We start from the raw sequence: 20202 nt of genomic DNA on the forward strand, positions 1-20202 counted from the left end.
ATAATTGTAAAGAAAATTATAAAAGGGGGTTATCAATATTAAATATGGGATATGATGCTTGCTCTTAAAATTTTCTACATTAATTTTTGTACATTTTTAAAGCGGATTCGAGTCCACTGGAGTCCACGTCCACGTAGGGACGAACCGTCGAGCCGTCGATGAACGATACTTACCTCAGTGGCAAACTGCAAGTTATAAATTGTTGGTCGAAGAATCCAAGTGTCCAAGTGTTGCGTAATTAAAAGAAAAGCGACGAGTATGAATGTAATAATAAACACGTGCAAACAAACGACGAGGATAGCCGTGAATTTATTGAAGAACGGTACTAACCTTTCTTCAAGAAAGTATGCCGCTACTATAGCCGACTACAAAATTACTTGGGTACGACCAAAGAGAGTGTCGAATTTGTCATTTGAAAAGTCTGGCGATCAAGGGTTAAAAGTCGATGTCAAGTCATCTGATTTTGGCAAAATGTACAACGAGTTACCTGAACTGAAAGAGTAAGTATACTAATGGTAACTGGACAAACATATTTTTTACCTTTTATTTTTTTATTTTATCGAATTATTGAATATTTTTGTCAGTGCCAGTGACATGGTTAAGAAGATGTTCACCCTACAATTTCTACCTCGCAAAGAAACAACTCGTGCCAGAAAGGAGAAGGTTTTAGAATTGGTCAGAAGGCACAGATTAGATTGGAAATCGCCAGAAGCTCAGAGTAACGTAACACTCGGATATCGGATAAATCATAAATACCGTGGATTTTATAGACTGAAATATCATAGGCTGTGACTGTCGCGTGCTTTTGCTTTTCAGTTGCCACTATGACCAGTGACATACATCAGTTGCAGCAACATTTAACGGAATATCCCAAACATACGAAAATGAAAGTTAAATTGTTAGAAACGATCGCGAAGCGAAGGAAAATGCTGAAATTCTTGCGACAATGGGATTACAGACGTTTCGAATGGGTCTTGGAGAAACTCAATCTTATTTACAAACCGACGCCCGAGTGAGAGTTTTTACTTTTTACTTTTTACTTTTTACTTTTTTTTTATGTTATAAATTATACATAATAATTTTTCGGCAAAACGTCTTACAGGTTTCCACATCAGATCACTAGAAAAGATTCCTTAAGACGATTAACGGAAAAGCATTGCGACAAACTCGTGCAAGAAAAGTTGGATGCTTACAAAAGAGAACTGAAAGTACTGCAAAAGGATTTTTACACGGAAAAGGCAGAGAAGCTTGCGTTTATCAGAAAGGAAGAACTAGCGTGTGGGTTACAACCGTCTGTGAGCGAAGAGGATATTGCATGCGCCAAGTTGAAAGCAAGGGAATATCAAACGTAATATATCGATGTGTTACGTGTAGTTTAGAGACAATAACAACGTCGTCAATGTCGTTACATTATATAATTCCTTATGCTTTACTTTGTCCACGTCTATTTGTAATACATCCGCATTTGTGATACATTTGCATTATTTGAAATTAGCCGGGCCCGGGGGAAAAAAAGAAAGAGAAGATCACGCACGTTACCTATGGAGCGAGCCGTTTGACCAATCTTCTACCATCTGTCGATCTATGATCACCTACGATCGATACATATATATATCGACATGGTTCCCCGAGCCTGCGAGAGTAGTTGACAGTTTCGTTAGTTTGATAACCGTACGTAGATCTCGCTTCGATCGTTGGCTGGTTGGGTTGGACGACTATTTTTTCGCGATAACATATACATATGTAAGAATGTAAGCAAAGTGAAAGTATCCATTTGTGTATGTACATACATACATACATAACTATAATCAGTATAATCTATACGTGATCATCACGTGGAAAAATTATCGCTTATATGGTATGTATGTACATACATACGTTTTTGACGGCCAATACAAAAAGAAACTAAGATTAAATAAAAACGTTACACAGTCGCATCCACAGTCTACAGTCTTTTATAATAGAGGAAAACACTCGCGATCGAGTTCTCTCACGATTTATGTTTTATGTAGTACATAACAGCATAACACGTGTCGCAAATCGCAAGTGCTTGCAAAGATCTGTGCCGTGTGTAACGAATATAATAAACAAACAACGGATTCATTGAAAGACTGCAGCTGATTGCTGAGTTTGACATTCGCAAAGTCCAAAAGTGGAAGCTCGAATCTTTCGATACGCATGGATGCACGAGTAATTATCGTTATAATTATCGAGCAGCCATAACGTGCGTATAATATAGTATAATATTTTTGGATATATACCCCAATAGAGCGTGTAAAAACGCGTGCGAGCGAGGAGTGCGGCGAGTGGCGAGGAAGCTTTCAAGTTTGAAATTTTTTTCAGACGTCTGTAACAGAAACAAAATCCATTGTCACTATTTAATATCATTCCTGTGCATTTATAGATATCATCCCTTTAGATTTTAGGTGAAACTTGTGAAAGCGTCGAGAATATGTGACATTGACAGGATTCAGGATTACGTGCGATTATGTAAGTTCGATCGCTCGTCCGATGGAAAAAGAACCACCCGCAGGTACCGCGTCCACGGTCCACGTATGTACGGACGTCGGACGGTATTGTACGATAAATTTCATCAAACATACAAAGAACGGGCATGACGAACCGTGTAAGCCGTAACAAGGTGTGTTTGTGTTAAATTATTTAATAAACAAGTAATTGCGCACACATTTTCCAATCCTTTTCCATCCATAAATTTCAAGATTACATATAAATAGATTGTTTATGTATTGCCATGTTTACTCTGGAACCTTTTTCACTTATTTATAACGTGAATGATTGATTGATTGATTTCTTTAGACTGGATATTTTTGCAAGCAGTGCTACAAAAATAAAAAGTAGTTTTTAGTTAAACTAGATTAGATTCGATTAAATACATTTCAGTTATATAATTAATTTATTAACTGTAAACGTGATGAAAGATATATGCACATATAATAGAAACATTATTATTATTTATGTTGAACTGTGTTAAATGACAAAAAACAACGTCAAGTACTTAACAATAGTTGACATGAACGCGGTAGCAATTATTGCAATATGCACAATATTCATTTATTTGTTACATTTTTAAAATCAAGGTCTTCAAAACCATATGTGTTAATTTTTTGTGTCGTCCTAAAACGTGTACCCAAACTGAATCGTATATATAGTAACTATAATAGTAAGAATAAAATTTCAAACAAAACACAAATTTTTGATATTTCTAACGAAACAAACATGAATGTTTGATGATCCATAGAGATTGTGTAAGCATAATTTACATTGTATACATGCAGATTATTATATTTCAGGCATAAATGCTCAACCCTAGGAAGAACGACTGAACGACGGCGACGACGTATGGAAAATGATAACGGCAAAGACGTGGTCGATGATTGAACATCATCTTAACTCGATGTTCCCCAGTTCCCATGTTCGCGAGTTTACAACGGCCTACCAGCGACCCAGCCAGTACATACAGGGCTACAGGGGGATACAGGATACAGCATGCCGTACGCCGTACGCCGTACTGCGCAATCCCATAGTGGCGGCAGTGGCGGTACGCGGTACGCGGTACGCGGTACGCGCGGCCCAATAGGCCAGCAAAAATGCAAGTGAATGTTCGCGGTATATATATAGATATATAAATGGATATAAAGAAGAGTCGCATCGCGCATAGGATCGTCGCATGCCGCAACTTTCGTAATCCGACAGCCGGGATCATCTTACAACTTTCGTGCAACGTCCGCGTGATATCCGTGTGTTCGCGGGAACGAGACGAGGCGAGACGACACGACGGCGACGGTTTAGAATTAAAAAGCGATCGATAATACTTTTTTCAATCGAACCGCGCCGCGCCAAGCCAAGCCAAGCCAAGCCAAGCCGCTCATCCGAATCTGTGCACGTGTACGCACGCGTATGTACGAAAACGCGCGCCGCGCCGGCGAGACAGAAAACAGAAAACTCCTCGTGTTCTCGGTAATTCGTCCGTGCGGATCACCACAATGCTTCTTTCTACGCGGAAACGTAATTTTGAAGAAACCTGCATCCGTAGTACGGTCAGTATTGCAACGTGTAATATTCCAAAATTAATGTTACATATATCACTGCAGTTCTTTAATATGATTTAATAATACGTGACATTATTAAATATATATTTTAGTCTCGCACATAAATAAGGTATCTCGTATATAACTAATCGCATATTTATCACCAATGTTATTTGCATTATGAAAATCAGCGTGTGAATAATATAGCGTCGTGGAAGTATATTCCGTTTGCTAAATCAATGAAACGATTGGATCTTAAAGAATTGTTAAAGACGTGTGTGTCATCGTTATATTATTATCTTAATTTAGGTGCAACCCGATGAATATTATAGATTGTACAATTTTGGGAGGGGAATCGATTAACGAATGCCGCCTTGGATTTTCCTCCTTCCTCGTTTCCAGCTAGATTCACAGGCTCGTCCGCTCACACACAGATCCATATTCAATCACAGATTGTTAGCGATCACGAAACATGTGGGAGCAGACATGTGAGAGCCGAGAGATGAGAGATCGCCAGATATCTTTACGTATTCTTGAAACGATACAACGAGTAGCATAGTACAACGATAGATGGTAGACGATGAAAAAGAATTATCGCGACGTGGAAGGACTCCAACGCGTGCGTTGGATCATCGGATTGTGCGGATTAGATGCTTTAATTTCCGAGAGGAGAGGAGAGGAGAGTCGCAAAAGAGGCACGGTGGAGTGTCCACGACTAATACAGTGTAAAGTCATAACTGTATCCCAATTACCGCCAGTAAACTTTATATATATAGCGTGCGCGCGCATTAATTATACACATATCAAAACATAAGATAGAATCTTTCTCGACTTCTTTCGTCTGACGCAAATACATGTATTGTATCACTTAAGCGGGGCGCACACACTTTTGCACAACGCATAATGCGTAAGCATAAGGAAATAGACCAATCAATTTTCTTATGCTTACGCATTATGCGTTATGCAGAAGTGTGTGCCATGCTCCCCGCTTTACGGTGCGGCGCGGCGCATTGCGCATATACATATGTACGGCGCGCGATCGCGTTTGTATCTGTTTGAAAAATTGTCACGGCCGTCTTCTCTCATTCCCAGATATTTCTTCTCTACGCCTCGTTCAGCTTTAGTCGAGCAAATCTTCCTCGAGGGTAAGTGCACGCGCGATGCATTCTTGTAAAAAGTTAATTATAGATATAGATTCGAGCGTATCTAGAAATGTGAATTTACTGAAAAAGCGAACGGAAGAAATTGCAAAGAGTTATAAGTCTGTGCCTGTGCTCTCGCGACAGATATTCCTCTGGACCATTCGGAAACTCGAGGCAGAGGCACGCCTTCTCGTGCGCACCTCTCGATTCGGCGTCCGCGTCGCAGAGTGCCCTCGACCCCCTCGGGCCAGCTCAGCCAGCTGTCGCTTGCGCGTTGAAACCCGTATCGCGCGCGGCCGATGCCGAGATTATCAACCTGCAGCCGGGATCGGCGAGACTACCTACCTACGTTAAAGTGTCAGCGCCTTTGTTGTACAAGCCTTTACCGAGGACGTCTTCCTTGGTGTACGTTGCACCGCCCATTGTCAAATCCGCGTCAGCTATCGTGGCTACGGAACCGAAGACGCTGGAAAAAGATGCTCGATACATGGTAAATTAAATAACCGATTCAAACTTGGCGACTGCTCACACCGCAACCATATATTTTCATATTGGTTTGAGAAGCTTACTATATTTACTAATTACTGCGTGAGTGTTAAATATTTCCGAATAAAAGAGAGACTTTCGCGGACCTTTGGACCTTTTCATTTTTTATACTTGCAAATTTTGCTCTTTCGAAGACGTCTCTTTTACTTACAAGATTTCTCTTATTTTTATCTCAGGCATATCCCAAGTATTCCTTCAATTATGGCGTGATCGATGGATATACTGGCGACTCTAAATCAGCGTGGGAAGAGCGAGACGGAGATACGGTTAAAGGCGAATATTCGGTGGTCGAAGCGGATGGAACTATCCGTACCGTTTCTTACACGGCGGACGATCGTAATGGCTTCAATGCGGTTGTGACTAGAAGCGAGCCTCCAAAGAATACGAAATCTGCAGTTGAAGTAAAAACATTCGTACCTGTTGCCATATTTGCTAGGGACAGACGTAAAATTTAATGTCAGCGCAATCCTCACGTGCTTTTCCTTACATGCAAAATATTACGCATGTCTTGATTCCGTTTGCTATTTTCAATGCAAGATACATCGATAGTTCTTTTGTGTTCTGCGTTCTGCATATGCTTGAGAGAATACGCGTATCTCTCTTTTTCTCTGCTTTATTTCATTTTTAAGTGACACACTTGTACGCAATGTATCACACCCACGTTACATTATATATATCGCGCGTCTCATGTCTGAGATTGAGCTTTATTATTAGTCTATTATTAGGGTTGCTACCTCTCCGGGCCGGCTTTGACTCGGAGACTCCATCTGGTTTCGGAAGGCTTGTGTTCGGATTCCGGCTTGTGTGAAATGTAAAACAACTTACCTGATTTTTAATTAAAAAAAAAAAGGAAAATAAAATGGACAATTCCCTGAATGGCGAGTGAATGGCGTTGGGAAAAGAAAAACTGAGAAGGATCAAATTAGGATAAATGGGTTTCGAGCTCGATGTGTATCTTACAAGACTGCGTTCAGTATGGAGACAGTAACTCAGTGAGCGCTTTACGGATTATTGTCTGTGACTAGGATATTATTCTTCTAGATTCTTTTTGATGGATCCAGGGGAGTATATAACATTCAAGGGCGTTTTTAATAATTATGATTTAATCATTATTTATACAATTTATATATTTTTTGTTTGTTAACTACCAGAATTTTATTTTATTTTTTGATTACTTATTGTTAGTCATTTTTTATCTTATGCCATTTTGACTTTTGTTTTGTTTTGACAATTTTTATAATAAAACACTTGGGTGATATACATTAACTTATTTTCTTTGTCTTTGGGTCAAAACGATAGTTTAGGTGGCAACCCTATTTATTACATACATATGTATGTATACAGCTAGGGTATAGGGTACAGTGTGTATACAGGGTGATTCAAAAGGTTATCCTTAACAAAACCTTAATAAAAACAAAATAAAACTAGTGGAAGAGTAGTAAATTGCGATTATTTCATTGGTATATTGTCTGAGTTCCAAATATTCAAAGGCCTGTACTGATGATCAAGATTACTTTGGAGAACATGGGTTCTTAATCGAAAGTTGTTCTATTTTGACCCTTCTATTATATGCTCCTTAAGTTTGGCAGTAACCTTTTGAATCATCCTGTGGAACACACACACATCTATGAATAAAGTTGTTTATACATACATTGAATATAAAAAAGTTCTTTTTACATTTTGTGGTATAATTTTTTTACCTCTTTGTAGACCGTTTAATGCATATACTTACAATATTCGAAGAACGTTTCTGCCAAGTGCATTTATCTTACCTCCGTACGTAATTTGATACCTTTTGTTGGTGTAAAATAAATAAAATAAATTAAGTTCTTGGATATTATATATAAACACGATATAAAGAAAATCTAGTTTTATTATTCTTAAAGTATAAAGTGTATGTAAGATTACGAGTTAACATTTAAATTCGGACCTCTCATTGCAGTAATTCAAAATTAAATCTTTAGAGCTTAAAGATCGAGAGATACGACATTCTTATCTATTTTATTATTTATTTTTCTCCATGTTATTTTTATCCTTGTTATTTATTTTTCGTTTATGTAGTCGTAAATTATATAAAATCGTGATTACCATACGTGGTAATTTTATCATTTGGCAATTCGGTATATCAATTAGCATTATAATACAAATTAAATTAAAACTTTGAGTCGGTACATATTTTGTTAAATAAATTATTTTTATTAAAAAATTGTATGTGTGTGTGTGTGTGTGTGTGTGTGTATGTAGAATTACATACAATTTGCAATGTTAATTACTTCGGTCAGACACACACATATACACATTTGCACACGCGTGCACGTACACATGCAACGCATAGGAGTCATATATTATTTTAAGGTTATTAACTTGCACGCGTGCGTGTGTATCTCGTGAATATATCTTGTACTTTAATACTTTTTTTTCATAAAATTTAAAAATAGCTTCTAAAAAGCTTTAATACTGCAAGAAACGTTATAAATACGAAATGTACTTTTACATAATTGTGGAATGTGTGCTAGCTATGCTTGTAGTATATATACTATATATATACTATATAACTTGAAGGGGCGATATTCTTTGGCTGATTTTAAGAATACAAGGTCCTATAAACATGTGTCCTAAACTGCTTCGTTTTCAAAATACAGTCAAAATTGTGGAAGAAAAATGAAAATTTCGAAAATCTGGAAAGCGGTTAAAGATATTTTATTCAAATTTGGTATGCGTACATACGTGTGTGGTATTAAGAATCATTTTCTAGTACCGATAAAACATTTTTAGATCCACCAGGAGCATCTTTGATGTACCACCTGGTACATCTTTGATACCCTGCATGTATTTTGAAAACGAACCAGTTTAGGACACATGTTTATAGAACATTTTTTCTTAAAATAAGCCAAGGAATGTCTCTCCTTCAAGTTTATCTACTTACTTAGGAAACACCCTATTTATAGCAAAACAAGCATATAGCTGCACGATACAAAAAAATACAATAAAACTAAATTTTTTTGTTGTTTAGCTTAGGAGACAAAATGTGTTAATTTAATCATATAGTTTTATATTAAAATGGAAATATTTTTTGTTTCCGTTATGCAAAAAATGGATATCTATGCCTAATGATAGTATCTCAGGCCTTGTGCAACAAACATCAAATACGATGTGAAGATTACAAGTGAAAAAGAATTCATAAATGACAAACATAATGTCTATATCGGTTAATAAAAGAAAGAAAGGAAGAAACATAGAATTAACACGTGTCTCATTAACGCACATGTTATTAGAATTTCCACCTATTTCTACCTATTCCTAGCTCTTTTATTGCTATTCTTTTTCGCGCTATTTCCAGATTTATTTTTGGAGTCTTTACTATTACTGTGACATTCTTTGATAGGTGTGGCAATATGTTCTAAATTTCCATTGGACATCGATCCATTTGTAAATTGAATCGAAGCATTGTCCGAGCTATTGAGAGCGCCACTATTTTGGACATGTCCGGTTTGAATAGAAGTATGATTTTTTCCACTAGCTTCTTTGTTATTGCTGGAAGGAATCGCATTTGAATTGCCAAAGTTGCAATTGTCCTCGCTGCCGCTATTCCCAATCTGAGACTCTGATTCGCTGTATCGTTCAACTGGAAGCAGGGATCTCATATTAACGGTATAAAATGTATACAAATGGAGAGAAAGCAAGCAGATAGGAAGATATAGATATCGATCGCAGATCGCAGATGGAGATACGCAGGTGCATAAGCGAGTGTTACAAATACAATCTTTTCATGTACTGTTCTCACGCACGGCGCATCATATCTTTCGCATTATTAGATAAACATTTGTGTGATAAAAATATTATTCATTTTCATTATAATTAACTAATTAATCAGTTGGTATGCTACACTTGCCATATTTGCAAGATACTAATCGACATTCCTTTAAAGCATACCGTTATTTATACCTCGAGACACATGCATAGAGATCAAGAGGAAAACGAAAAAATAATAATAAAAGAAGAAGAAAGAAGACCCACCATCATAATTTATCATAAAATATAATTTATATAATACTATAATATATAATAAGCACACAGATGTCTCGCGACTAATTCTATTCGAATATGGAAAAACTTTAATAATCACTCGAGCATCATTGTCACACGTAAAATCAGTCCGCATTAATGGGCGATACCTGACATTTTCATGAATAAAAATAAACGCATTTTAATGCAGCACGTTTCTACGTATATTGAACAATGTTAGTTTTATCATGAATATTAATTTTCCCGTAACTTAGATGCGAACTCTAGCAATCTTGTGTCTTCTTTCAGACGTGAAGCAATCCAAACAAGAAAATCAGTGTGCAGATATATTCTATTTATAAGACAGTAATACAATAACGTAATGTCAGGGAATAATTCCAATTAAATGAAAACAGTTACTAAACATATTTGTAAAAATTAAAATGCTATTATTTCTACAGAAAAGAAAATACGAAAGAAAAGTGTACAAAATATAGATAGAGATCCAAATAAGGATAGTATTTTTATAAACAAATAAATATATAATCACGAATATCCATTGAGGTCCTTACTTTTTTCTTGTGTATTCTCAACGAGTCCGCTAACCGCCTATAATAGAAAGTAATGCAGATTAATCTAACGACAATGTATCATTCTGACCAGATTAATAATATATTACACGTATGGAACATATTGAGAGTGTGCGAAAGAAAGTACACGTCAAGTTTAGTTTTATAAATAGTATCTACTTGTATCACTTGTATATAATGAATGAAACGCACATCACGAGAAAGATGTGGTTAAATAGATGCATGTAACTACTTACTGCCATGGATGTAATGGACGATTTAGAAAATAATCTCTCTGCCTCTTTAAATTTCCTGTTACGCTTATCAGCTTTACTGTTGGTATTTTTGTTACTCGCTAAATATCTATCCCAACCTCTTATTATATTTCCATACAATTGAGTGTCCTCTAAATAGCTTCCCTCGAAGGCATATATTTGACGTTCCAAGTTGGCTAACGTCTCCTGCAAAAATTTATCTTTGTAAAAATTTGACGGTATACAAAATATCGATCGTTATACAAATTATTAATGATTGCTCCCAACAACTACTGCTATCTTATGACACGACAAAAGTATCAAACAGTTGTCCGAATTTTCTCCTTGAGATCAATTGTACTCGAGCTTTCTTTCAAACACCACACACACCCACACACACTTAATAACCTACGTACACGCACGCACGCAATCCATTGTTCATTATTTATATTTCAAGTAAAACGATAATTAAAACGTGTCGAGAATTTTGCATCTTATATGCGTAAGTGCGTAACGATATTTCATGCTGCATGCTGCATGCATAAAAATTGACATAACATGGTACTCACAGCAATCTCGGCTTTGCGTTTCACTAATTCCGCCAATTCCGATCGCAAATCCACTGGAGATTTCGTGGACATCTTTCAAGTTCGTGGAAAATCGTTTAAACGACTATAACATTAATAAAATTAAGAAAACAAAATCGATATGCCACAACGGTCCAAAGTAACCAGGTATGTACACACAATATATATATAATATATATGTGTATGTATACAACATAACAGTTTACTCAGTATTGCCAATGGCCGCGTTCAGCAGCAGAACAAACCGCTCACAGTAGCAATCGAACGTGATTGGCTCTTAAGCCTTGTGTCCACGATGCTAGAAATCGCTCCGAGATCTCGGACAGAGAAAGAATTAACCAATCGCATCGTCAATTGGTGAATTGTTGAAATATGATTGGTCAATTTTTTCTCCATCCAAGATCCGTAACGCGTAACCGCGTAACCAATCAGAAGCGCGAATATGCATAACCGAAAATGCGAAACGTTTCTAGTTGGTTACGCGGTTACGCGTTACGCGGAAAAAACATGCCATGGGACTCCAGCCTTTATGCTAAGACTCCATAGACGCGAAAACGCCATGCGGCAGAGTGCGTTGACCAATCACAAATTTTGATTTTGCCGCAGGCGACTTGCGGCAGCCTTCTGATTGGTCAACGCACTCTACCGCACGGCGTTTCCGCGTCTATGGAGTCTTAGCATTAGCATTACTTATGGCTCCTGCCCACAGAACGCGAAAACGCTTGCCGCACAGCAAGAAGCGACGCGGTAGCCAATAAACTTTTGGTTCTTACGGAAAAGCGACACGTTATTGGCTACCGCGTTGCTTCTTGCCGCGCGGCAAGCGTTTCCGCGTCCTGTGGGCAGAAGCCATTAAGGCTGAGTTTCCACTGAGCGCATCACGCGTCGCGTCATCACAAATTAACCAATCAAAACATCCCATTTTATTACATTACTTGTAACGGGATCAAATTGGGATGTTTTGATTGGTTAACTTGTGATGACGCGACGCGTGACGCGCTCAGTGGAAACTCAGCCTAAAGGCTCCCACAGACCGAACGCGTCAAGCGTCAAGCAGCGAGCAGCAACCCAATTGAACCCAATCAGTGAGGTGATATCAGCAGTGGCGTAGAAAATATCGTCTCGCTAATTGGTTACTGCTCGCTGCTTGACGCTTGACGCGTTCGGTCTGTGGGAGCCTTAAGACGACAGTCAATGGCCGCGTTCAGTAGACAAAACTGTTGAGTGTCGTCTTATCGATATGCTACGCTGATTTGTTGGGTCTAAAAGTAAGAGCCACGCACGTGCTACTGAGCGGTTTTGTTGAACGCGCCCAATAATTATGTCAAAATGACCAATCACATTTTATCATTAAGCAGATTAGCAAAGGCGATTGGTCATTTCACTCATTTTCAATGGACTAATCAACGATGTTAATCAGAGCTTGGTCGAAGTGGCTCTAAAATTGACATTACAATTGTTTCTTTATATCAGCTGTTTAAGGGTTGGTTTATAATAGCTGTAACCGTTGATTTAAGCCGTAATTTTTAAGAAGTTGACCAGTCACAGTCGATTATTCTTCTCACATTCGACTGTGATTGGTCAATTTCTTGAAGATTACGGCTTAAATCAACGGTTACGGCTATTATAAACCAACCCTAAGAGGGAAACAGGATTTTAGATGCAAGGTATAACAAGAAATATAAGGAGCTAAGTATAGATTTGGAAGGCCCAAGTTACTTAAAGTTGGATAATTTAGACAGGCAGGGTCTCGGGGATAGTATCAGAGCGTTGTTAAATTTAAGATGCGGGAACTTAGAATCAGGTAACAGATATTGGCTAGATGAAGAGAAACAAATGTGTATTTTTTGTAATGAAGGCAAAGATAATATGAACCACTATGTTGAAGATTGCGTTAAGACAAAGGAATGGTTTACAGTATTAGGAAAGGGTAGTAAAGAAAGGTTGGAAAAACTTTGGAATGATAAATTGGACACCACCAAAGCGAAGGTATTGTTGAAAGTCGTTAGGGAAAGGAATGCAAAAGAAAAAGAAGATAGATATAGAATGTCATTAGGCTGTGAGATAGGCTGTGAGGATAGGAGATAGTGCAATAAGATATAATGGTATAATTTATAATAGGATTTTGGATATTTGTGTATGCGTGGATTGATTGCAAGTATGAGTGATTAAGGATTGATGTAAACCAAGTCCACTTTCTGGCTGTATTGCTAAAGTTAATAAACATATATATATATATATATATCAGCTGTTTAATTTGGTCGATTTTGGTTGGTTAGCCAACTGTGGATATTTAATTACCGTTATACTTGTAACGTATACATATACCGTTGCGAATGTCATTAAACGGTGGGCCTTGGCACATAGAAAAACTTAAGCAGTAAGAAATCAACGGTATGGATTCGCTACCGCTTAGGGCCGTGCTTAAGTTCTTGGCTGTGATTGGCTGCGTTTTGCCGAACCTCTGCTTAGCTAAGCGAAAGGTAGCAATTTGGAAAAAACCATTTGTAGCCGTGGTTTTTCCCAAACTTTAGCCAAATTAATTAACGAATCTCATTAAACTTATGCTCGTTTTAATCAGTAGGATCAGCCGCAACCCGGTACAGAGTCGGATTTTCCATTTTGGCTCTTAAAAATTTTTAATAAATAATATACGGACTCGCAGCGAGTCGCAGCTAAGACAACCCGACAGAGGTCTTCACCGTGTCTCCTGCCGACCCTTAAGTGTAATTGGTTGGATCCAAAGGTAAGAACCAATCACATTCAATTGCTACCTTTCGGTTCGCTAAGCAGAGGTTTGGCTGGACACGGCCATTGGCTGATTTGCTTACTGCTTGGGTTTGTTTTTCTATGCGCCAAGGCCACGTTACTACATTCTACGTTCTACATAGTGTACATATGTACATACATACATATCAAGGAGAGAGGAATAGGGGAGGGGGGGGGGAGAGAGAGAGAGAGAGAGAGAGAGAGAGAGAGAGAGAGAGAGAGAGAATCTATTTTGCTTTTCATCGAAGCGATAAGTTAATTAGAGCATATGTATGAGATAATTTAATCTGAACGTTACGCGCACACATTTTATGAAAAAATTTCTTCGATGCAGAGGCAATTTGTACAATGTATTTAAATTTCTGTTGCTTTTAACGCATAATAGCGTACAAATATATGTATAATTGACGGCAGGAAATAGGCAGCTCTTTTTTTCTTATATAAAATTGACTTTTTATATATCTTGCAGGATTTCGAAATTTTCGAGACGTAGCGCGAGAATTGGCGAGAATTAAATGTAATATAACCTCAATTTCCTTAACAGGATATACAGTAATAACGGAATAGCGAGCGATGTAATTAAATGTATGGAGACAGAATGGGAGACGAACAATTCCGTTACACCCAGGAGAGAATTGTAAAGGTTTTCTTTTATATATTTAAAAGCAATTGCATTTCATCCAATTTTGACACGTTCATATGCATCACTTGATCACTACCGTGTATTAATGTAGTACAGTACAGTACGCTATTGACATCACTGACATCAGATAATATATTGATTGGATAGAAAAACTTTTGTATGTAAAAAGATTGCCCATGTGGACCAAAATATGGATCGCTTTAAATGTGTATCTTTATAAAGTTGAGATATAAAAGTGTAAACACACACACACTAATGATAATCGTACATATAAACTATAATTAAGCTATACTGATGATCATTAAAAGTTACAACGTGTGCAAATTCACAAATATGTGCCAAGTGTGGTCTACAATACAATATAAAATTATATATATATATATATATATATATATATATATATATATATATATATATATAAACATGAGATTTTACGTTGTCAAACATTAATTTCTTTTCGTAGTTCTATATGAGCATCATATTTTTTGCAATTATATAGGTCACCGGATCACACCCGTAGCAGTAGCAGTAGCAGTTTTAACCGCGCATCAACGACTGCATTCCCAAGCGAGTCCGGTACGAGGGATATATGGAGAGAAACGTTGCGAGAGCGTGACCAAATTAAGTACGCGTTCGATCAAATCGATTCGTAGTCTCGCGAGCGAGAATACATTTGCAAGAAGGCTTTTGTAAAAAATAAAGATTCTATTTTTGGTGTAAGTATGTGTGTGCGAGCGGCGTGCAGCCGTGCACTGCGTGCGCGCTCGTGCATATATAGCTTAGAAAATCTTTTGTTAACAAATATGACGATAACAGTTCTTTTCTTTTTCCCCGTAATGTTTGCCATTAAATTTAACTTGCATTTAAATCTTGAACCATCTAATCTAAGAATTTAAGTTTCCTTCGATGTCGTCAGTATATATTATAAATTTAATGTTTACTGCGCAATAGTTCTTTTATTTTATTTAATAACATGCCATAAAAAACTTTTTGGCAATAGTATAGTGTATAGTTTAATCTGCATAAATATTATACTAAGAGAAAATCCAAGTTTTCTTGGCGAGAAAAATATTTTATGTACTTATTAATACAGAAATATATCAAATGTGTTAATAAAACTGTCATTAGGAGAGTCTGGATCGAGTGGATAATTTTTTTTTCTCAACCTTACCGATATCGGCAACGATATCTCGAAGCAACTGCTGTGGATTGACGAGAGGTAGGACGGTAGGAGGCCAGTTTTAGTCTTGGATAATACATTCGCCGGTTCGGAGTATAAATGAAGGACAATGACCTAATTGTGTGCAGAACGTTGTTGTGCTTCCTCGATAGTCAATCACCGTGTGCGCAATTCATATTTGATTATTTATAAGTGTCGAACTACTATGTTAAATTAACAATTGTTTCCTTATCGAGATACTTTAATTGTTTAATTTAAAAAATTAAAAAAAAAAGAGAAGAAAAAAAGTCAGACAATTTCTTATAACGGGAACGACATCGACATAGTTTTGCATATTGCAGCCGACAAGAGTGTAAGTTATTATGAAGGTAAGATACACAACATATTGTGCAAAAATTAGATCGTGTTTATATCGAAAGTACTTGGATGAACTGTTACGTGATTTCTTCATCAGAGCGTTACAAAAGATATTTAATTATAAAAGATTCACACAATTATACCCCTCTATTATGATATATGTTATTGTATAACATTAATTTGCCTTAATTATACGAAAGATCGAGCTTAATCTAAATCGTTGTGGCGACGATGCGGTAACGCTATAAGTGCGATACGCTATATTGACGACGCGTAAGCTAATCGTGATAAATTTTACATAAGAAATTACAATTTGCCACTGATATTGAAATATTGTCTATAAATTCCCGCCTTCTCTAATCTAGGATTCATTAATAGGAGTTTGTAACAACTAGCTACCAATATACATATATTCAGTGATTTATATATTTCCGAATATATAGGTAGATATTTAATAGTAATATTGAAAAATTTCAAGTCAAGGCGAGGTTTTGTGTCTTACAACCAGAAATCTTACGTCTCAATCGATTCACGATCGAGAGCGCGCGGCGCGGCGCGGCTCGAAGAAGGATTCGACTTTTGTCGAATGCAAATTGATGCAATAGTTTAGATTAATAGCCAATGGTCAATATGATATTAAGTATCGCAGTTGGACCGTTCAACGACTGTCGATTATTTTACATTTTCTTCTCGCTCTTCAAGCTGCAGTTATATACTACTCGCTTTTCCCCTCTCGCGCGAGCCCCCAATGTGGCACAACGTCCCACATTTAGAGAGCACTAACGATTCGTGGGGCAATTTTCTCTTTTACGGGTTTTACGGGTACGCGATGACACGTAATCCAAAGAGTCATAGCCTGTGGCGATAACTGTTAAGTAAATGTTAAGTGAAGATCGTTTCGTTTTCACTTATTGCATTTTGAAAATAATATAGGGAGCAATCTCTCTTACTTACAATCAGTTCAATCCCGTTGAAATTTTTCGGAGGAAGCGAAATAGACCGATAGAGAATCGATTCGCGATACGCTGTATAAACCAAATTGTAGACAACTAGTTGGATTTGTTGGCTCCTCGCCGTGTGTATCTGCCTTTCCGAAGGGAAGAATAAGATTAGAAGACCGTTCGCACCACCGCCACCGTACGTTCCTATGCTGATATTAAAGGAGCCCCGGCCCATCAATCAAAGAATATCTATGGGAAATACCATTCATATCGGTGCTGGTCTGTCTTCTCAGCCGCGAATACCTTACAAGCACGCCAATTACCGGTAAGACAAGTTTTAAACGTTAAGTGTTTATACATACGCATTTTTATTCTCTATTTCCATTCCGCTGATTCTGCCTCACTCGACAATTTCATTCTCAATTTTAGAATTCGCCGGCCGGTATACAATGTTTTGTCGACTAGCTGGAAGAATCAAATTCCAATGCGAGCAGTATCCCTGAACAACCGCCCAATTATGCCACAACGTGCTCCCACCAAAGAATTTTACTCTATAAACAAGGTACCGGAATACAGTCCGGAATACAGACCGGAGCTAGTAGCCCTGCCACCTACTCATCGGGGAGGTGTCGACGACGACAAAGGACCTATCCACACAATTCCGGCACCAAATTTGAGCCCATCGGCGGCGAAGCCCCCGATACGATACAATACGGCCACCAACTTGGAAGATATCGCCGATCACCAACCGTACTCGAGCGATCTCAATTATCATACTCCCGCACAAAGTAAGTAAAAATTTTCATTGCAAATTCTCGTTACATTTCGAGCATTACATGGGTGGGATTGTGGGACATGTCAAGATTCAGACGGTGATGTTACTCTCTCTGTGTCTGTGTGGATATTACTTTTGTACAGATTCTAGAAGAACCACTTTTGGATTAGCCACGATTAGCAGCAGTTTATCGTCGCAGGGAACAGCGACGAGCTCGAGCTCGAGCTCGATTCCGCCCCAACCGGGGATTCCCCCCAATCAATACCAAGTTACGGAAAGCAACGACGTGACTTTGAAGGAGCACGTAACCGTCCAGCCGGCCATCCTTCAACCACAGGATTTGGATATAACGAGGCTATACTCGATTATAATTAATAATCCTCAGCCGCAATCCAACGAGTTTTTTGCAAATCACCCGTTTAACTCATTGTCAGATACGAGTGTTATAGGTTCGAATGTACAATTTGGCCAGTCAAGCACGCCAATGCAAACGAATCTTCATAGCTCTCTAAACGTCGGATTTCCTTCCACCGCCATCCCGCAGGCACCATACGCATACACCATAGCGCGGCAGGACCTACCAGCCGCGGACCTTCACGTAGGCCATCCGGCTCCAGCAGGACCGCCGTTGTCAGCTTCACAACTCTACAATCTGTTGAATAATTTTCCACACAAACTCGCAGAACGATATACAACAGGTAGAGCGCATCTGTAATACAAAATAGAGTTAACATAGAGTAGATTTAGACCGATTTAGGAGGAAATCGCGCGATGAAATTGCGGACGCGGGTGAATGAAATGAGAGTGTATAGAGCCTATTATTCGCACTGTATAACTTTTGAATATTTTGAACTTTCTTCACGTTGCTCTCTGCAATTCTTTCGAAAAATCGAGATTAGCTCTTCACAATTCGGACAATAATTCAACTTGATATATTTATTGAGACAAGCTTTCGCGCTCGACTGAAAAGAGAGAAAAGATCAATTTATTATTCTCGATTCTAATAATTTGTGTGAAAAATCGCACGTTCCTCCTCCTCGGTAAATTCTTCGGCACGATAGAGTGCCGTTGCTAAAATATATATATATATATATATATATATATATATATAAGTTATATCTTCTTCCTTTGATTCTTATGATTATTAGATGAGCAACACGTCCTTCATCAACAACAAATCGACCAAGCACTTGAATCGGAACAACTTGCGGCAACGAGCTTTTCTCAACCGCAAATGCATTCTTTCAATTATGACGAACAGACTAATCAGCTGCAACAGCGGCGACAGCAGCAAATTTTACCCGACCAAGATTACGCCTCCGAAAGTGTCACGGCAGATTATAATCTCGATCCCGAATCTTCGGTAGACATACGTAAACAAAATGACAATGTGCACTCTGGCGAAGAAGTTACATATCATCCCTTAGGTGGAGCGGAACAGTCTGAAAACAATATTGAATACGGAGAGATGATCCATCAGAGAAATCCGACGACATATTTCGATAAAGTGGTCGACGACAATGTTATATCGACAAGATTCTACACGACACTTCCCAATAGAGAAGCTGCTGAGAAATTAGCCGCGCTGGCTGCTGCCGGTAACGTCAACAGTCGTCTCATTGGACAGCTTCGGAAACAACAGAAAGAAGATATGCGGAAAGACGAAGCAATGCCGTTTAATCATAAGAACGATGACGGTGATGATGCAGTAATTCAACACGGTAAGATGACACGATCGCAGATCGATGGTGAATCTGATGAACAGCAAAATTATAATCAACCGACGAAATCAGATCAGAATATGAAAATCAGTCAGCAGCACCGCCCGCATAGGCAAAGCGTACAAAACGATGATGAAAAGTCACCTCTCCAAATTACTGTGCCTGATGAGAGCGATTACGTTACGAGCGATAATGATCAAAGTAACGTGGGAAAAGATGATATCGGAGACATGGAGTACGAGTACGAGAATGAGAATGAGAATGAGGATGGGGAAATTAAAGATGTGCAATCAGCGATTTTGCTAGATGGAAAAACGACGTCGCACGATAATGATTCTCGTATTGAGTTTGGCAGTCGTTTGCGTTCTTAGAGAAAACTAGGAAGCAAATATATTGTCGAACGCGCATACGTGTATTACTTTTTAATAATTGACGCTAGAAATAGGTATAAGCAGTATGTTGTAAATTAATAATTTATTTAAAGTTACTTATGCTACCTGTGTGCGCGCGCGCGTGTGTGTGTGTGTGTCTGTCTGTGTGAGAAACGCGTGAAAACGCGTGCATGCGTTTCCCGTTGATGCGGGCAATCGGAGAGTCTGCCAATTGCGAAATTTCACTCATGCTACTTGAAATATTCGTGCATCATCGTCTGGTAAAGGCAATA

The 20202-nt window shown here is 38.1% G+C and overlaps 4 protein-coding genes across 14 annotated transcripts; 3 read left to right on the forward strand and 1 right to left on the reverse strand.

Moving 5' to 3' along the window:
- The first annotated feature begins 55 nt into the window (after positions 1–55).
- Positions 56–1473, forward strand: LOC112458224 (28S ribosomal protein S15, mitochondrial). Its single transcript, XM_025021721.1, has 4 exons — positions 56–500; positions 585–718; positions 817–1012; positions 1103–1473. Exons 1-4 carry the CDS (start codon positions 259–261, stop codon positions 1350–1352), a joined length of 822 nt encoding a protein of 273 aa, XP_024877489.1. The 5' UTR covers positions 56–258; the 3' UTR covers positions 1353–1473.
- A 563-nt stretch (positions 1474–2036) lies between these two features.
- Positions 2037–6896, forward strand: LOC112458223 (cuticle protein 19-like). 7 transcript variants are annotated; one of them, XM_025021713.1, is made up of 7 exons: positions 2037–2190; positions 2270–2345; positions 2420–2641; positions 3312–3580; positions 5142–5194; positions 5336–5681; positions 5914–6896. In XM_025021713.1, the coding sequence occupies exons 4-7, from the start codon at positions 3368–3370 to the stop codon at positions 6190–6192; spliced, it is 891 nt and encodes a 296-aa protein (XP_024877481.1). In that variant the 5' UTR covers positions 2037–2190; positions 2270–2345; positions 2420–2641; positions 3312–3367; the 3' UTR covers positions 6193–6896. The 7 variants fall into 7 exon arrangements, with proteins under 7 accessions (XP_024877481.1, XP_024877482.1, XP_024877483.1 ...); XM_025021714.1 differs by lacking the exon at positions 2270–2345 and having other exon boundaries at positions 2037–2224; XM_025021715.1 differs by lacking the exon at positions 2270–2345.
- A 696-nt stretch (positions 6897–7592) lies between these two features.
- LOC112458225 (chromatin modification-related protein MEAF6) lies at positions 7593–11322 on the reverse strand. Its single transcript, XM_025021722.1, has 4 exons — positions 11135–11322; positions 10569–10772; positions 10315–10351; positions 7593–9362 (listed from the first exon to the last, which is right to left on the reverse strand). The coding sequence occupies exons 1-4, from the start codon at positions 11204–11206 to the stop codon at positions 9028–9030; spliced, it is 648 nt and encodes a 215-aa protein (XP_024877490.1). The 5' UTR covers positions 11207–11322; the 3' UTR covers positions 7593–9027.
- A 2835-nt stretch (positions 11323–14157) lies between these two features.
- On the forward strand, positions 14158–20150 carry LOC112458234. Of its 5 annotated transcripts, XM_025021740.1 has the most exons (8): positions 14158–14271; positions 14391–14564; positions 15064–15280; positions 15693–16112; positions 17147–17367; positions 17472–17830; positions 17961–18515; positions 18966–20150. In XM_025021740.1, exons 4-8 carry the CDS (start codon positions 16107–16109, stop codon positions 19907–19909), a joined length of 2085 nt encoding a protein of 694 aa, XP_024877508.1. In that variant the 5' UTR covers positions 14158–14271; positions 14391–14564; positions 15064–15280; positions 15693–16106; the 3' UTR covers positions 19910–20150. The 5 variants fall into 5 exon arrangements, 4 of the variants coding, with proteins under 4 accessions (XP_024877508.1, XP_024877505.1, XP_024877506.1 ...); XM_025021737.1 differs by having other exon boundaries at positions 15064–16112; XM_025021738.1 differs by having other exon boundaries at positions 14391–14558; positions 15064–16112.
- Positions 20151–20202: the final 52 nt, after the last annotated feature.

Source organism: Temnothorax curvispinosus, unplaced genomic scaffold, assembly GCF_003070985.1.
Source record: "Temnothorax curvispinosus isolate PA1 unplaced genomic scaffold, ASM307098v1 QBEX01008784.1, whole genome shotgun sequence".
NCBI lineage: Eukaryota > Metazoa > Arthropoda > Insecta > Hymenoptera > Formicidae > Temnothorax > Temnothorax curvispinosus.